General features: G+C 37.3%; 1 protein-coding gene across 3 annotated transcripts; it reads left to right on the forward strand.

The window, feature by feature from the left end:
• Positions 1 to 600: 600 nt before the first annotated feature.
• LOC123872403 lies at positions 601 to 18,202 on the forward strand. 3 transcript variants are annotated; one of them, XM_045916655.1, is made up of 12 exons: positions 601 to 769; positions 3,111 to 3,240; positions 7,265 to 7,369; positions 7,683 to 7,910; positions 9,811 to 9,905; positions 10,545 to 10,776; positions 11,249 to 12,417; positions 12,830 to 13,019; positions 13,313 to 13,530; positions 13,845 to 14,025; positions 14,504 to 15,586; positions 15,878 to 18,202. In XM_045916655.1, exons 1-10 carry the CDS (start codon positions 762 to 764, stop codon positions 14,011 to 14,013), a joined length of 2,544 nt encoding a protein of 847 aa, XP_045772611.1. In that variant the 5' UTR covers positions 601 to 761; the 3' UTR covers positions 14,014 to 14,025; positions 14,504 to 15,586; positions 15,878 to 18,202. The 3 variants fall into 3 exon arrangements, with proteins under 3 accessions (XP_045772611.1, XP_045772610.1, XP_045772612.1); XM_045916654.1 differs by having other exon boundaries at positions 13,845 to 15,586; XM_045916656.1 differs by lacking the exon at positions 3,111 to 3,240 and having other exon boundaries at positions 13,845 to 15,586.
• Positions 18,203 to 20,018: the final 1,816 nt, after the last annotated feature.

A 20,018-nucleotide genomic window follows, 5' to 3' on the forward strand; every position in this document is an offset into this window, starting at 1 on the left:
GCTAAATATTGTAACTTACAATACCAACTCAAATGTCATTCAGCAGTGTTTCCACTTTTAGGGATTTCGCCCTATATAAGGCGAAACGATACTAAGTACGGTTTAGTATGATTTAGGGTAATTTTGGGGGGAAATAGAAGTTAAGGTGGTAACTTTATTTTTTGCACCCTTTCAATGTGTTTTTTGTATTTGTTATTTGTATCTTGGATATGCTAGAAAAGAAGCAATGTTTTTTTTTTCAAAAAGTGCGGACTAGTAGCGTATTTTAAAAACTAATTAGATGGGTACCTATTCCTTATTCGTAGGAGAGGTAGGTATTAAAGTTTATTGATTTTATTTTTTGAAAATGATGAACAAACACTTTTTTCGCCACAAGACAAGATTTAGGAACTTGAATTGATATCAAAAACATAAAACAATTTTTTTAAGTAGTGATTAACGGCAAATAAATACCCTGAATCAGGGTATTTCTTCACCAATTTTCAGGCTCATTTAGGGTAAATTCCTACAATAACTAGGGTAAACCTTAATTATAGGTGGAAACACTGTGTCATGTCACTTTTGATTTTATTATTTTTTTATTCTGTAAAGAAACAGCGAGTAGTTGCGGTGGTCGTGTTGTTAGAATTTTTAAAGATCGTTCTAATATGAAAATATTACGCGCACTGTAATCGATTTGTTTTCCTTAATTTTAATCCCTGTAACATGTTGCAAATCTGAAGCTGTGCCTGAGACAGAAAAGGAACAGATAAACTACCAAAATGGCAAAGTAAGTGATGTTAAATTTAATTTCCGTGCAATGCAATGATTAGCTTAGGCTAGAATCGACGTTTCTGCGGCCGAGTTCATGTTGTGAAATTGTAGAATCCATAAAATATCAATTACAGAAGCAATAAGTAAATGTTGTCAGATTTTTATTTATAATCCGTCACTCCTTTGAGGTGTTTTTCAGTTGCTGCGCTATCTAGGAAAATGATCATTTTGTTTATTTACTTTTATCAAAGTAAGCTCTAAGTATATACCTACAAAATATATGCAACATACTTTGCTCTATACAAATAATTTTAAAGACTAAGTAAGTAGTTAATTCTAATAGGTAGAAACATTAAGGAATTTTTTGATTGGAATATAAACTTTCACTTTTTAAGCCATATTTTATTGGTTGTTATTACCTACTGACTTGATTTCATTAAACCTAGCAACTAGATTATTGTGACTTCAACAAAACATCTTTTGCACCCACTTTTAGGTCCACACTCCACAGGTAAACCTGTGTAATTAATTATTATTATATAACAGTCCAATATTACTTACATTATATATGATAAATTATATACTTACTCACTTGTTTTTTAATATAATATTTTAAGAATTACTTGTAGGAATACATGCCAATAGCAAGTGTGAATTTATTTGTTTTAAAGAATACTTAAATACTATGCCATTCAATTAAAGATTTTCCATATACATACCATACATACCAACTTACATTAGTCTATCTTTCTACATTAAATGTGCTACAACTTTAATTTTTAGCTCTACAAAAATAATTCAAATGTTTTTAAATACTTTAATGCACTAAAAATAAACTAAATATTACCAATATTACCTAATTGAATAATGCATGCAGTACTGATATTTTAGGAACATTGAATAACTAATATTCTAATATTAGCTGTACAATAAATATAAATAAATAAAATATTAGTACACTACATTCTGCCAAAGTTCTTCAAATACTCAGACAACCTTGGGAAACCACTTGTCTAATTAATGTAAATTAATCTCATCCATTATACAAATATTTGTATTATGCTGTTTTTTAAACTAAGTTATTTTTGTCTGGAATGTCAATTAAGAGGGCTCTCTCTGTCACTCGTTTCATACAATCGTAGTTCCAATTTAATTTGAATATTAAGCAACCAAAGTCCATGAAATTTTGCAGACATATTCTAGAAACTAATATCTATGTCTGTGGTTTTCCAGATTTCTGTTAAAATATTCGGTTTCAAAGTTACACAGTCTTAAAAATTTTCATACAAATCTTTGAGCCCCTGTAATTTTAAAACTACATATTTTTAGAAAAATCTAAAACACCACAGACACAGATATTAGTTTCTAGAATATGTCTACAAAATTTCATGGACTTTGGTTGCTTAGTATTCAAATGAAATTGGAACTACTATTGTATGAAACGACCATACACTCATACCTACATGAGTATACCAGTCAATTTGCATGATGGCTTAAGGCTAAGATCCAATTAACAGTACATCCAATGTAAGTATATAGATTATATTATTCTTGTTTTGCAATCTGACATCTCTACATGCTCAAGTTATCATAATCATGCACATTGAACAGTATTATATTTGATACTGCGTAGCCTACTTTATGGTTATTCTCATGAATTTTGAGTTTTTTTTTGTTTATTCCAGCAACTTATATTCACTTAAGAACTACATATTTAATTTTAACAAAATACTCAGACATAATGATAAGCTATTTTTTGTAATAATTATTTGATTATTGATAAGTATAATACCAATATGTTAATGATGATTTTAATAATTTACTAAATATATTATTAACAACCATACTATTTAATATTATCAATGCGAAAGTGTGTCTGTGTATAGAGATCTTTAAGCCCAGAAAATAAAAGAGTTCACACAGAATTTATCAAAAACCTAAAGCATAGATCTATTTTACTTGATCAAACCTGATTAGGTGTGTTCATATCCATACTTAATATTATAAATGCGAAAGTGTGTCTGTCTATCTGTCTGTCTGTCTGTCTGTCTGCTACCTTTTCACGGCCTAACAGTGCAACCGATTCTGACGAAATTTGGTACAGGGTTAGCTTATATCCCGGGGACGGACATAGGCTATTTTTTATCCCGGAAAATCAAAGAGTTCCCACGGAATTCCCAAATACCCATCCGCTTAACCGATTTGTATGAAAGGTATCGAGGTAGCTTGCGTCCCTGTAATTGACATAGGCAACTTTTTATCCCGGAAAATAGAACAGTTCCCACGGGATCTTTAAAAACCTAAATCCACGCGAACGAAGTCGCGTTCATTCTCTAGTTACATATATTTTGTTGTAGGGAAATGATGATAGTGTTCGTGTACGACACTGGGTGCTGCGTGGCGGAGGAGGACGACCCGGCCGACGCGGTACTCTACTTCCACCCGGGGTGGGTGTCCGACACGCAGCGGCTGGCACTCGCCGGACAGGTGCACAAAATAATTATATTAGAACCTTACAGCTTGGGGCTTTCTTGATGGCTGGCTTTTCCTGCATGTGTAGCAGTGGGGGGGCGGGTGGTACATGTATGCCGCATGTTGTACCATACAGATTTGCATTTTCAGCAGATTATAGCAAATTAAGCTTTTGATTCTTTGTATGTAAGTTTGGTGTTAGTAGTTAAGACAGATATTGCAAAAAAGTTAGCTAAAGCTCCAAAGACACATTTCATTTTTACAGTATTTTTACTATAGTAAGTATAGTACGTATCCATTGCGTGGCATTGCCTCGTTTGAAATCCATCGATGTGATGAGGTATCCACGGTCGAATTATAGTTGTGCAATAATTAGGAGACAGGAACCTGTTTTGTTTTGACGTAAACGGCTAATGTATTCTACTATGGTCGTTTGGTTGGGCCTGCTTCACCATTAACATACGCCCCAAATACCTTCGTCAAAAACATCGCGCGACCTTTTTTTATTAGATAGATAGCCACATACATACCTAATTTTATTTGTTTACCGTTAAAAATGGTTTTTTTAATTTAAATTTTATTTAAGTTTAATTATTAAAATATATAGGTTTAGTTAAGTACCTACTAAATCCACATAAAATTAAAAACAGGAAATAACTATTGATCACCACTATTTTATATTAAGTACTTATATGCACAATTTTAGACTTTTGGAAGCTTTTATTTGAAAACTTCAGTGTTTCACTTGTGTGGAATGAAATATAATTTTTTTTTAAATGAAATAGAAACATATTCTATAGAAACGAATTTCTTCGATAGAAAAAAGTCCGAAAAGTGCTCAAATATCTTAGTTTTTTTTTCTTTAATCGGAAGCGTTAATTGATTTCCCGAAAATGGCTGTCTTTTGTTATAATGTAAGGTAAGTAATTACCTAATAGGTACCTTAGTTAATTTTTAAACGCTATAATTTGAGTTTTGATCCCGCAGCGGCCAACATTGCTTTAATGCCAGCTCTTTCTTGGCACTCTACAGTGAATAAATCTATCCTTCACACATTTTTGGCATGTCTTTTATTTTTGGCCTCTTAAACTTCGAAACAGGCATTGAGGTAGATTATATTCTGGAGTCGGACATCAGGTTACTTTTATTGCCAGAGAATATCTAGCCTTGTCCCATGAGAGAATGGTAAGTAATTCCGTGACCGAAGTTACGGCCAACACTCACTTATCAATAATTTAGCGTTCCAATACCTTCAATTGACCTAATTAAAACGATATCAATGAAACCGACTTCGATCTAGTCGAGTAGGAGTACCTGAGAGTTATGAGATAACTTGTTTATCAAACTACACAATACATATAGCACGCGACAGGATGAGATGGCAACCGGGGTGGAGACGGCCGGCACGCCGTCCAAAGCGCGGGTGACGTGTGGGTGTGCGGGGCGTCCTCCCGCCTCATACCCCGGTTGCCATCTCAATCTGTCGCATACTATACCTACTTATTTAATAGACTACACAAATGTCGTACCCTTATTTATTCCTCTTAGGGGTTGAATTTTCAAAAATTCTTTCTTAGTGGATGTCTACGTCATAAATCATAATAGCTATCTGCTTGCCTTTGAGCCCGATTTGTCCAGTAGTTTGAGCTGTGTGTTGATATATCAGGCGGATATTCACCTTTTCCTTTTACATATTTAGATTAGTTTGACTTTGGAGGTATGAATTACTTATCTAAGCATCTATTACAGGAGATTATTCGCGAGGTTCTGACCTTCGAAACTTAATATATTGCATGGAGGTTTTTGCCGTTATAAAAACTGTAACTAAGAAGGCTTTGGTTAATATAGGTCTACGACGTCAAAGATTTATGATGCGAACTAAAATCGAATAAATCGTATCTACAATTGAATCTTAGATCGCACTCACTTTACCATACGTCAGTCGAAGACAAAAATTGGTGATCTTATTTAAAGTTATTTTCTCTCTAGTTTTATGCACATGTTATGATTTCATACTTGACGCGAAATGAAAAATACGCTGAGATTAAATTCAAGTTTCCACCGCCTACATTTTGACCCAGTAAGCAATCCGCCAAATTGCTCTTCATTCAAACTCGCGCGAAAAAAGTTCGCGCTGCACACTGTTGAATACATGCTTGTACCTGCTTACATGTAAGGTGTCCAATAGACGATGGGTTCTATAATCTACATCAGTCAATTCCGTTCATCGTCATCATGATAAAACTATCGCTGACCTACTGAGCACATGCCGCCTCTCAGAAGAGAAGGGTTTACGCCATAGTCCGCCACGCTGGCCAAGTTAGATTGCCAGACTTCACAAACGAATTATTACAAGCGTCACTCAGACAAAGCAGGTATAATTTAAGTAACTTTAACAAATTATTGGACTGTCCTCCCAAAACCTACGCGAGGAACACTGGTTCAACGCGTAGGGGTTATCTCTAGAAAAGTAAAGGCACCCCTCAGAATGAAAAGAGCTTTGGGAAAGAGACTTTGGCCCATAATTCATAAGAGCTAGTCCTAGGTAGGTATATTGTTTGTCATAAGTGAAAAATCTACTCAAATCTCATTATTGTGCTTTAAAAACACTCCTATGTTCAGTGAGAACACAAGTGTTTCTTTAAGCATCATAAAAGAGTTTTTAATTACACACGCTGCGCGGATTTCTCTTCCCTCGGAACGTTCCCATAAAGCCGATTTTTGAATGCGTCTATTTCAAGTACGTATTGACGGCTTGCATATTTTTGTTAGGGTTCCGTAATAAACAAGGAACCATCCGTTCGCTGCTTAGCTCAGAAATTACCATTAGTTCTAGAAATATGTAAATTCGCGTGGATATAGATACTTACTAATCATACGGGCAAAGTGGTGAAATAAAATCTTGAAAAAAGACTGTTTAGGGTAGGTACCTCCTCTACACGTTAACTGGAGTCGATATATTTTTCTTCTCGTTTATCTTATAATGTTATTGGATATAAACGACCAACTTATAAAATATACTTGGGAGTCATATAAATTATATTGAAAGCTACTTAAATGAAGTAGTTGTGGAAAACAGCTAGTAAAGTAGCCGGTAGGAAATACTGTAGATCGACCTTCAGAAAGTATTTTCGGTTTCGTAGAACGTTGTCTCTGTCACTCATACTTGTGTGACGTTTCGTCGGTCTCCACGACAGAGACAACGTTCTACGAAACCGCTATCTCTTTCTATAGGTCGGTGTAGGTACTATGCCGGTTACCTAACCGGCATAGTACCTACACCGACCTATAGAAGATACTGTATACTGTATATACTATACAATGTGATACTATATAATGTGACTGATATAGAAGTTACTGTATACTGTATAATGTGACTGGCAACTACGGAACCCTTCACTGCACGATGCCCAGCACGCACTTGACCGGTTTCGTAAAATCTGCATTCAAATGAGTTGTTTTATTATGCGTACTCAGGCCACAACCGACAACATTCAAATTGTATAGACTCACTGAGCTGGAAGTTTTATACTGTGGAGTGCTTACCATTGTACAGATTTATGAAAATACAGGATAAAATTAAACAACCCGGCTACTATCATTGAATTATTATATACTAGCTTATGCTTGCGACTTCGTCCACGTGGACTACGTAAATTTGAAACGCCTTGTTTACCCCCTTAGGGATTGAATTTTTAAAAATCCTTTTTTAGCGGATGTCTACGTTATAAAAGCAATTTGTATACCAAACAGCCCGATCCGTCCAGCAGTTTGAGCTGTGCGTTGATAGGATTTCAGGGATTGCAGGCATTGCTGAATTTGTTGTTGGCTCTTCTCAGACCTGGGCGCGTTTGGAGCTCTAATAGTTTTAGTTCTAAGTTTACGTTTAATTACTAGTCATTAAATATTATAAATTGAAAATCAAAAATTGATGTGGCTTATTTTGAATGAATGATTTGACTTTGAGTTTAAACCTATTTCCCAAACGAGAACTATCAGAACATGAAATGTTTTATTTTGAAAATGTTGTTTTGTCCAGGTGGTGGGTGCAGCACACTGTATCAAATCCCTCTTCTCACAACCACTGGCCATCACGTTGCAGAGCGGGAAGTTTATTATCAGAGAATATGGCAGATACATTCTGGTAAGCCTTAATATATCATTGTTTTTGTATAATGATACCTTAAATAGTACTTAGACTAGCATCTACTGATCTATGAGCAAAGTAATGAGTAAGCAAAGAATAAAGATTATCACGATCAATCGATAGCCGGCTCACTATAATTGAGCACAGTACGATTCGCCTCTTTAAAGGGAAGAGAACCTCCAGGTTTCCTCACGTGTATCTGATGGTCTGTGTGTCTGTCTGTGTCATTCTAACTCTCAAACAGGTAAACCAATTTCGATTAAGTTTTTTTTGAAAAGTGATTAAATATGTTTGTCAATTTCTTTATTAGGCAATAGGAAGTGACCGCAACATACCCGATTGGGTGCTAAAAAACCGAGCCAGCCTCCTAACGTCAATGATCAAAGTATACCACGGCGACCTGCAAGCCCTGGCCGACAGTATGGAGGACCAGAAGAGGCTGGCGGAGAAACTCTACCAGATCTTCGAGACCTACCTGCCAGTGCTGCAGTATGGCTGCCATATATTCCAGCGGGTGCCAATGCTGAGTCTTCCAAAGGTAACTGACTGACTAACTGACTCTGAAGCATCCGAGGTTCTATATTTTTTTGGCGCGACTTGAGAGTAACTCCGATTTTGTTCGTATTAAGAATTTAAACGGTTGTTTTGAGGGCTTGCTTATTGATTTCAATTTTTTTTGTTTTGGACTTGAGCTTTTTTTTTAACCCCCGACCCAAAAAGAGGGGTGTTATAAGTTTGACGTGTGTATCTGTGTGTCTGTGTATCTGTGTATCTGTCTGTGGCATCGTAGCGCCTAAACGAATGAACCGATTTTAATTTACTTTTTTTTGTTTTAAAGGTGGCTTGATCGAAAGTGTTCTTAGCTATAATCCAAAAAAATTGGTTCAGCCGTTTAAAAGATATCAGCTATTTTCTAGTTTTCTTGTAGAAAAGAAGGTTAGATAACCCTTAGGTTCATAATATTCAAGTGTCAATTGACAAATATCAAGCTGTCAAGATGGACGTTGCCTAATTATTTATTTGAAAATGATTCGTCGGGGGTGTTGAAAATTTTTAATTTACACTTGTATTTGTACTAGAAAGTTGTAACAATGAAGAGAAAAAGAAAGAAAAAGTTTACAGTGGCTTTTGAAAATCCCGTGGGATAAAAAGTAGATTATGTCACTCTCTGAGTATCTTACTAAAGGTTGTATTCATCCAAAAAATCAGTTCGATCTGTTTTGGTCCGTTGCGGCGTGATTGAAGGAAAAACAAATATATGTAGAATTCTAAAACCGACAACCTATCGTAACCTTTACAAATCCATACGTATAACTTTTTACGACGGCCTAATCCAATTATACGTATTTGTCAACCACGCGACTTGTAGGTAGGTAACTTTACTATAACAAGATTAACGAATTACTTTTTACCTCTAGGTTTCTACTAGATACACGTGTGGGAAGCTACGTGGGTGTCCCATAATGATTGGCCTAACTATGAATTAGTAATGGAAACAAAATAAAACTGTTACTATAGTAACAGTGTTCAGTAGTATAGGTACATATTGATTTTGTTCATATAAAATGTAGCCTATAACACTCGGACCATAATAACTAATTGTCTGTCAATAAAAATCGGCTCACTAATTTAGGCGCTACGGTGGAACATACATAAATACAAACATACGTACATTATACCTACAGCTAAAATCATAACTTTTCCTCCCCTTTTCTTCCTTCCGTCTTTCCTTCTTTTGGATTTGCCGTAGGTAGTCCGGTAAAAAAAAAATAGTATAAATGGCCGGCAATTTATCGTTTTACTTTCCAATAGATCAACAAAAAAATAAGTTTAGTTTTATTTTGGTATGTTTCGTTGTCCTTTGAGAGATAACCAGTTTTAACGAACAGTGGCTTATTGATGAAAAATCATAATCCCAAAACTTTCCGAGTAGCCTGAATAGTTTCAAGTGTTTATTTATATTTAGTATCTTATCATTATTGTTGATAATTAAAGACGTGATAATTTGTTACGACATGGTATTACGCTGATAACCTGCTATACATGAATCAAAAGAGTTCCGAAAGCAAATTCTGTTTATTAATTGATCGTTTTTAGAGTTCCGTGGCAGAAGGATGCATCCTACTACTCTCAGACCTAGGCGCGTTTGGAATTTTCGTAGCTTTAGTTTTAAGTTTGCGTAATTAATTATCTCCATTACATCATCATCAAAACAATCAAAAAGTGTACAATGGTAGGATCAGAATGGGGGTGCCTGTCTCCCTGCCCTGTCTCTCCCCTACCTCACTTAATTGATATCTATTTTGAATAGGTTGGTAAAAGATTTGGCCGTAAATTCATTAGCGGTACATCTTTGTCGGTAGGATGCAGCGACGACCGAAGCCTTCCAAGCAAAATACGTAGGTATAGGTATATAAGCTACATATTTTCTATTTCAGAGTGCTACATCAGTGTATATGGAATCAATGCAAATTTTGGAGCACTGTCGCAGAAGTAAAGGAGTATTGGGCGGTGTCATACTTTATAATAACAAGTAAATATATCTTTGATATGCGCATCATCATAAAATATTTGATAGTCCCAGTTTATTTACATAAATGGGTGCGACATTTTATCGACCGCTTCCAACTTTTTTTGCTTGAAATCTTAGCGCATAAAACGTATTTACCTACCTATTTGCTTTATTTTTTTCAACTGCGCACCCTTACCATGACATTCAAAAACTGTTAAATTTGCATACATCACAAAATTGTTGATAAAAATGTTTGTACAAAAAAATCTGTAAAAACTAAAAGTCTATTACGAGTAGGTACCTATCTAATTAACTGAATAACATGTCGATAAGTTACTTAGCAACCTTGTTACTTGCAAATACGATACAATTTTGGACACATATAATGTTGCTAACGGCCGAAATTGACAATTCCTATCTGTAATCAGTCGATAGGTTATTTAGCAACGATATTATCTGTCAAAATTCGTATGGTCTCATTTGAAAATTTAAAACGTCGCTAAATAACATATCGACAAATTATGGATAGATTGATTACATTAATAAGTAGGTAACTTAACGACGCGACGGATTATAAATATACTGATACCTAAATACGAATTTCCACTCTTTAAATCTGTAGGTATATAATATTGATTTTTTTTAAACCTATTTTTTCAGAATAATTTCCACCCAACTACCGCCAAGTCTGACCTCGTATTTAACAGTAGTGGACCCGTACCGGATAAAATCCCCCGCCGAAAATCTGCAAACCGACACACCTCTGCCCTTGGGAGCTCAACTATTAGTAGTTTACGTAGGAAAGAAGACTTATAACACTTTGAAAAAGCAAACGGATAAGTTACAGGATTTCTATCAAAATGGCGAAGAAGTTATTGCTAGATTTAAAAAGGTAATTATTCCAACATCAACCAGTTGCCTATTATAGAATTTTTAGTATCCATTACATTAATTAATTATTAAAATTAGCCAAAATTGCACTCTCCATTTCTTTAATACAAATAGATTACACATTAAAAAAAATTGATGCACGCGTGGACTTAGGTTTTAAAATCCCACAGGAACTCTTTGATTTTCTGGGTATCCTTGGGTGTAATCTATTTCTGTACTAAACTTCGTCAAAACCGGTTCAGCCGTGAAAAGGGTAGGTATTATAGATACTATACAGAAAGACACACTCACATTTATAATGGACTGGATTTAGAACGAAATTACAAAACTTGTCAGTTTAATATTTATGGCCAAACAAAATTTTAAAGTTGTTTTAGAGGCAATCAGGGGTTTATTTTTAGAATTGAGAAGTTTATTTCACCTTGCGAAAACGAACATGCCACTAAACGAAATTAATGACGATTTTATTGCAGTTACAAGAGGCGGAACGAGAAAAAGTTCGAGATCATCCCCAATCGGGGATGAAAAGAGACAAATCCCTACTCTTCACTGCCGTCCCAGAGGAAGATCATACAATGATGTCCCCGCCCAATAAAGAGGAAAATCCAGATGTACAAAGAAAACCCAGCATGCCTGACGTTGTGCCGTTCACAAACAAACCCAGACCGCGCCCAAACAAACTATCCCTCAGCTTCAAAACACAGAAATCATTGGACGAAGACGTAAAAGAAAACGAAACCGTCTTTACAGGTCAAACGAGTGTCTGTTCTACACCTATGGTCGAATACAAACGCTTGCACGGAAACATGTTATCAATATGCCAAAATCCAGACAAACCCGATAACATCGCAGACGAAACGGAAAACATAGAACCAGATGTGCTTAAAAACATCGAAAACACAACAAACGGTGTGGAAGACGAAAAAAGGGACAACAAAACAGTTTTAAACAGCAATTGTATAGGAGAGCACTTTATAAACAAACCCGAGCCAATAAGAAAGTTAGCAAGCGTAACAGACTTGCAGGAAACGTTCAGAAAATTGTCCACGAGAGCTTCGTCAAAGATGAAACTAAAACGGTCGAAAATCGACGACGAATCCGATCCTTCCCCGGAAGAAAAAACCCAAAACACGATGACAATCAACGATCCTTTATTCCCAGTATTCAGAAACGATGGAGTTGCGATATCAGAATCACTATTTAACCAATACCTCGAGCAGTATTATTCGGGTATAAAACAGAGGACGAAAGAGGAGAATATGTTTAATTTCAACCTCAAACTCTGCGAGGAAAAGTTCAAAGATTTCGATTCGGATTTGATAAAGTCCCCGCAGCGGACGCCGAAGAAAGTGGCGAAAGATTCGTCAAAAACCGTGCAAACTGATCAGTCCAGGCGAAAATCTTTATCGTTACCTCTCAAATCGTTATCAGAAAGTAGTGAAACGCAAATTGGGACGGATCCAGATGCGATAAGTTTGAAGAAGAAATTGTCTGGTGTGCAATTAACGCCTCTAATGGAGAAGTTAAGCCATTTAGCGTTTTCGGATAAATCGAGTGGATATAGTAGTAGAGTTATGACTCCTTTGGAATTGAGAGAGTTACTGACGCCCGCTTTGGATAAGCAAGTTACATTTTCGGAAAGGTAAATAAAAATTATTTTAAATTGACATTGTACTGTATATTGCGATATTAAGATTAGGTATATTCGGTAATCCATCCATATAAAGATATTACGTTGATTATTCTATATCTTCAAGGCATAAATAGTGAACAAGCATCTATAGCGCGCCAACCTAGACCACATCATCACTTTGCATCAGGTGTGGTTATGGTCGAGTGCTTACTTATCATGAATTTAAAAAAATCCTTGACGGTTTCCTCACGATGTTTTCCTCGACCGCAAGTGATATTTAATTGCTTAAAACGTACATAATTCGGAAAACTTAGCGCCATGTGCCCAGGATTGAACCCTGGAACCCGTTACTATGAGGCTGACGCGACATCTTAACCAGTGGCTACCGCTCTGTCAACTAAAGAGTAGTATGTCTTTACAGCAGGACGAAACAACGACATGAAGAGAGCGAAGACTCAGACGAGGATAGCGATAGTGACTTGGAAATACTGCCCACGTTCAGTGCACAAGCTGTAAAGTGTGCACTGTTCGTGAGCGGCTTGCACAATATGGCGCTGCTTGCGCTGCTGGACTTCGAGGCGGCGAACGATGCTGACACTATCAACTCACTGGTAAGTTCAACATTTGACCAAACTTTTTACTAGACTAAGGTTAATTGCATGCGTCTATACTCCGGCAAATACGCAAATGGGTTGTGAAATGAATGCAAAGGCCTTTATTTATCCAGAACTGTTTCTCACCTTTACATTTTGAACTGGATCTCGCCGACTTACAATAATTTTCTGGATACGACGTCCGCATCTAATGTTTGCAGAATGACAGACAACGTATTAGACAGAAAATTTTCTGACTATTATTTATAAATTGTCTGCCAGCTGGTATTAGAATCGTGAATTTGTTACAGTGGGAGACATCCTTAAACGCACTAGGGCCAATCGAGCAGAAATGCATGGACCCAGTGACGACGCAAACAGACGCGTCCGACTACAGCTACCTGGTGCTCGACCCCGACTGGGGCACCGTGAAGAAGGGCGGGCCCTGGGCGGCGCTCGACATCGCCACCATGGGCTTCATACACAACGAGTTTGAGGAGCAACCTGACCTCACCGAGTTTATATTACGGTGAGTCTGTGTATTTTCGACGCATAAGTGGCATTAGGGCCAATCGAACAGAAATGTATGGCGCTGACTACAGCTATCTGGTGCTCTGTGAAGGAGGGCGGACGCTGGGCGGCGCTCGACATCGCCACATACACGAGTTCGATGAACAACCTGACCTCACCGAGTTTATACTGCGGTAAGTGTGTGTATACTGTCAGTCAGTGCGTCAGTGGCCGTAGATAGGGCCAATCGAGCAGAATGGGGTTAAAGTCGCTTTTTTGTCGCTCCGCCTGAGATTGCGCGTATTAAAACTCCCCTCTATGTATTTTCGGTAGGAGCGAGGACAGCGTAGTCCTAGGCACAGCGTGCGGGGGAGCGCAGATCTACTACCAGGAGAGCGGCGCGAGACAAGCCGGGCCGCCGCCTCCTTCAGACATCCTCGCCACCGCGCCGCTGCGCGCGCGTCGCCGCCTGCACCGCGACCACTCCACGCTGCTCTTGTAAACCACACGCGTGTTCACGTGGCCTGGCCTTAGGCTCAATGCACATCGAGATGGCAGCCATGCGACGTGGCCGTCAGAGCCGGCCGCGGCAAGCCCCTAAGCGCCTAATCTCCACTTGACCTACCTCGATTTAGCAAGGAAACCGGGCTTTTGGATTAAAAATGATTGTAACAAGTACCAGGAAACTAAAATCCCAAAAGTAGCCGACTCGGCACATCACTATTTCGAACTGCGGCGGGGGTGAGCAAATGGGGAGCGCGCGGCTGTCCGCGTCCGCGCGACCTTTTTAACCTACTTCAAAAAAGGAGGATTCGTCGGAATCTTTTTTTCGAGTTTCTAAAGCGATACTGGTCTTTTAAGTGTGTAGATAAAGTTTAAAATTATATTTTCACTGTGCTTGCCGCACCACTGCCGGCCGCTGCCATCTAGGTATGAATTGAGCCGTGTGGACACTCAATGTACGCGGCAGCTAAAAAGCGGAGCGCGGCTAGCTGGTCGCCGCTGCCTTCAGACATCGTCGCCACCCCAACACTGCGACCATCCGCGCTGCTCTTGTAAAACCACCACGCGTGTGTTCACGTTGTTGACCTTGGGAGTTCACGCTCAATATTTATTGACGTCCACATCGCGATATTTGTGCTAGGATCTTCCAATGTACTGAGATCACACCAGAATTACCATAAATACTGAGCGTGTGACATGACCCTTAGCTATTCAGCGACGATCTACGTGAACACGCAGAACACACGTTTGTTATTGTTGCGACCGCGAACTATTTCTTATTCTGTGGTATTGTGACATCAGATATAGGCACTTATATCGCTAGATATAGGTACTTATATCGTTGGATATAGATAATTACCTTGCATTTAAGACGGAACCTACAATTATTACCACTCACTTGACCCACGCGATCCATGTCGGGGTCAAACCAAAAGTTTGTCATCACAAAGTGCGTCAGGTGTTTGTTCATAGAAAATACTATTATAGTGCATATACAATATACATATTTTGAAGACTCGATCGCCATATTTGCTGTACTGTGTGTATCTAGCAAAAGGTCCGTTCTTAGTTTTCGATATGACAGTTAACACAGAGCAAAAATATAGTGAGTGAGTTTTCAATACATTACCTACTAGTATATTACCTCTTTGACTTTTTTGTAAGCGTCAGGTTGGGTACCAACTACTTATTTTATTGACTACTTATTGATATTATTTTATTGACTTAGGTATTTATTGATGTAACAGGCAACACTCGTTATTAAATAGGGGGACATCACCGCCTGGCTGCTGGATAAACGCGTCTTCTAGCATGCTTGAGCAGTTTTAGAATAATTAAATTAACGATAGAAATACTATTTACCTACTATTTCCATTTGGATAAAGACTACATTTAGTTATGAATGTCTTGATTGCTAAATCTGCTCAAACATGCAAACTCCGCGTAGTTTGACTACGGTCGGCGCTGATCCAGAGTTCAATAATTGCAAAACAAGCAGTTAGTCGGATCTGAAGTTGCAATATGACATTCTACGCACGTATAGTACGCGACAGGTTGAGAAGGCTATTTGGGTATGTACGGGAGCTGTGCTGTGTGCTCGACCGTAGCAATAGGGAAATTTCCCAACCGAGCGGTGTTGTGCTCGGTAGCGCCAGCTGGGCCGACGGTTGTGCGTCGAAACTCCTATATATAGTCCAATTTGGTAAACGCTCTGTCAATGCGATTGGAAGTTGCGTGTTTCTCCTTTGAGTTTTCGAGTAAGCTACCCGTGCTGCCATCTAGGCCGTAGGTCGTGTATCGAGCGTTGTTGATTGATTGAGTATAGAAGCGACATCTTCTTGCGAATGTGGCAACCGCTACAGGTATGAGGCGGGGAACGCTCCGCACACCGCACGTCACCCGCATTGGGTTAGCGCGGGGGTTGGGCGGGTGTGTGGGGCGTCCCCACCCCGGTTGCCATCTCAACCTGTCGCGTCCTATACACCCAAGAACACAAGTCCCGCTGAGAAATGTTTTCGTACACTGCGCAGTTCAGTTCGTGTTCAGATTGGAGTCCAATCGTTGGACTACTCTTGTTTGCGATCACTATACCTACTTATCGATGTGACGATTTTATTACATAGTAATGGTGCGAAGTATTCCTTACAGATTTATTTGTTTAGTTAAACTCGTAGTTTTAATTTAGTTTTACGACCGAAATCAATCTATCCGTAATTTTTCGATAAGTTGCTTAGCGACGTTGTCAAAAAATACCTTATTTTTGACAAATAATATCGTTGCCAAGTAACCTATCGACAGATTACAGATAGGATTTTGGTTTCATTAATTTCGGCTGTTAGTTAGTATTGTTGGTTAGACTTTCAAGTAGTTAAAAGTGGCAAGACATTTTCATTTGATTAAGATCTTGTAGAGAAAAGGAAGCCGATTAGATATTTTGTAAAGTGAAGTTAGGTGTAGTTTGTCGTTAGAAGACTAGACGTACCTACTATTGGAAGTAGACAACCCATTAAATAATAAATTTAAAGACTAATCTTAGTATTAATTCTGATCGTAGTTGCAAACTAAAAAAACTTCTAAAACAACTTTAGTCATTGCAATCTATCAAGAATTTTCAGAAATATTCTAAACTTTTAAAGAAAATTCACGTCTAAAGCTGTCCAATAATAATTTTATTGTCGTCTATTAGCCATTTTCCTATTTAGTCCGTAGTAAAGTTTACAGGATCAGTACATATCTTTGAATCCATCTTGAAAATTTAAAATAGAAAATTATTAAAAGTTAGCCAAAAATAATTATTTGCTGCACAAAATACTGCAGCTTGAAGCCAAAATTGCGGAGTTGAGCTTATATTGCGTTTCTAAACTTGTATCGTTTGAATTCGTCGACCGTTATTGCCAAACTTCTTTCCGCCTATATCTCAAAAATTCAAAAATAGGTAGGTATAATATTATTTTTAGAAAAACATTCCAATTCAGATGTTAAAGCATTGTGTTTGCTATAGACCTTCAGGGCCGATTTTTCTTCAATGTTTAGCTGATAATAAATTTGACAGTTTCTGTAAAGGTCAATATGTCACTTTTTATTCATTAACTAGCAACCCGCCCCGGCTTCGCACGGGTGGACATTTATTTTTTCTATTTTCCGGGATAAAATATAGCCTATACGGATTCGGAAGAATCCCTCTAAGTAATGGTAAAAGAAATTTTGAAATCGGTCCAGTAGTTTTTGAGCCTATTCAATACAAACATACAAAAATACAAAGGTTTCCTCTTTATAATATTAGTATAGATAAAAGTTTATATAAAGGTCGAATTAGCCCGCCTATTAAAGCTACTTAAATACCAGAAGTTACACCTAGAAAGTTGGAAAATTGGGTGATAGGTTTGAAGCTGCTTTGCCCGTGCTCCACAGAAAACAACCTGAAATCCTGCTGTCAAAAACTGTTGTGTCGAAAGTTGTATGGAACGCAATAAAAACTGAACTACCCACATTCAGTCCACCCATTTTTAGTACTCAACTGCTAGTTATGTAGTCTATGGTAGCGAAACGCTCATAGTAATCTCGCCATTAGTCGTAAGTTCCCGGCCACGTAGTATGTATTGCTGTTTAATCTGTGCTCAATCTTGCCATCTTGTAGCTTTATAGTATTGTTAATATAGCCCGTTATTTTTTTTATATTTATGATAGATAGCCATTGAGTCTGCAGTTTATTTTTATGGCTTAAAAACTGTTATTTTCTGCAAGGTGCATATTTACCAACCAATAATTTTAATTCAGTTCAAAGCCCCCTTGCAAAATTGATGTATGTATTTATGTAGGTCGAGATGGCCATCGGGGTATGAGGGGAGGGGGAACACCCCGTACGTCACCCGCGTTATTCCGCACGGAGTTAGCGCGAGGGCTGTGCGAGTGAGTGGGTCGTCCCCAACCCGATTGCCACCTCGACATGTCGCATACTATAGATTGGTAGATAGTTTATTTACGGCCAAAATTAATATCTGTAACTATCAAAATTAATCGTCTGTAACTGTCGATAAGATACTTAGCGACTTTTTTGACAAATGACAATGTTGCTAAGTAACTTATCTACAGATTACAGATAAATATTCATTACTAATTTCGGCCGTTAAATTATTGGCCCGTCGAATGTCAGTAGATTGTGGGGGATCAATAGTTTATTTTGAAAATAAACTTTGCTCAGTGCTCCTTAAAAATAAAGTTGGTTACAATCTGCTCCCGTCCATGATTGAGGTCTGCTTCAATAGATGTGGCTGATCGACTGAAATTAATAATCAATCCTATCTGTAATCTGTCGATAAGCTTTTACTTAGAAACGTTATTTGTCAAAAATTGTATGGTCTTTCTTTGACGAATAACAATGTTACCAAGTAACTTATCGACAGAGATAGATTGATCGTTATTAATATTTGGCCGTTAAGCTCGTTACTTTGCTAAATTATTTGGATTAGCTTGTCGATAAATTCTCCAAAACGCCTGCATTGTATGTAATCTGTCGATAGCTTTGCAACGGCTGGTATTCTTTTCATTAGCTGTTATGTCAAAAAATGTATTTTTTCGACAAATACCTAACCTAACATCCGGTTTCAATATGCAATCGTATCTCTAATCTGTCGGTATGTTATTTATCAAAACAGACAATACAATTTTTGACAAATAACGTCGCAACGTAACGTATCTACAGATTACAAATAGATTTCATATTGAAACCTGAAGTAACTGACTGACAGATTACTGATAAATTGATGCTTTAATTTTTGCTGTTATTTACCTATATGATAATCAAAAACTATTGAAAAATGACGTATTAAAAATGTTTTTAATATTATTTTATCTAGTCTGTAAGTACCGCGTATTATTTGAAACATTCCAATTATGTATTTTTTAATGTTGTATCAATACGAAATGTTCAAAAATGTGCATATTACGAATCGCGTCCAAAACCGAAACTTTTTCCGCTTAGAATGTTTTGTTATTGTTTTATAGTCTCCGCCCCCATCGTTCATAAAAATTCAAACAATAAACAAGTAACATGCCAAAACAGAGACAAGTTTTAAATTTTTATGAATATGAGGGTATATTTTATTATAACGCGTACAATCTGAAAATGGACTCGACCATATTTGCTCTGTGTCATCTCTCAGGATGAGATTTAGGCTGAGATCTATAGAGCGCACTTTGCAGACTTAAGACACTGTTAAAACGAGACAGCGTTATACCGCTGGCATAAATCTGTCTCGTTTTAACTGAAACTTAAGTCTACGCTCTGTAGATTTCAACCCAATAAAGCGCACTTTGACTGCTCAGACTTAAGATCGAGTTAAAAGGAGACAGATTTATGTGAGAGATATACATCTGTCTCGTTTTAACTCTGTCTTAAGTCTAAGCAAAGTCAGAGCGCGTTCTATAGATCCCAAACTTATGTCAAAAGTAGGGTTTACGGTAAACCCGTACTTTTGACATGAGCAATAGAGCAAATATGGAGAGTCCTTTTTCAGACTGTACGCGTTACTTATGTGCAGTACTATCTTGAAATTATGTATTATGACAAACAGTATGTGAACTATCCGTCTAAATAGCTCGATTCCTATATTATTTTCAAGGAATTACTGCAGGTATTGCAAATAGCATTTAAGGAGTGCCAATGCGACACAGAAATGTGGTATTTATTTATAATTTTACATAAATAATGTTAAGAATTTTAATAAAACCCGATAGTGAGATTTTGTTAATTGTACGCCAGTGTAATAAATATACCCCAATAAAGTTAATACATAAATATAATATACTGCCTTATTATTGATAACTAAATGAATCAAATTAAAAGTCTAAATGATATGAAATACTCAAATCCCTAAATAATACTGACCCATATTATTTTGGTTCTGTCAATTAACGGCCGAAATTAATAAAATTTATTTGCAATCTGTCGATAAGTTACTTAGCAACATTATTTCTGTATATATTTCTGTATTTGTCAAAAAA

The sequence above is a fragment of the Maniola jurtina genome, chromosome 15, assembly GCF_905333055.1.
Source record: "Maniola jurtina chromosome 15, ilManJurt1.1, whole genome shotgun sequence".
NCBI classification, from domain to species: Eukaryota; Metazoa; Arthropoda; class Insecta; order Lepidoptera; family Nymphalidae; genus Maniola; species Maniola jurtina.

Bases quoted from the DNA above. Each gene is read 5' to 3' on its own strand.
- LOC123872403 (XM_045916654.1), top strand. The intron at 7,911-9,810 runs GTAACTGACTGA...TTTCTATTTCAG, and splicing joins CAATGCTGAGTCTTCCAAAG to AGTGCTACATCAGTGTATAT. The intron at 13,020-13,312 runs GTAAGTTCAACA...AATTTGTTACAG, and splicing joins CTGACACTATCAACTCACTG to TGGGAGACATCCTTAAACGC.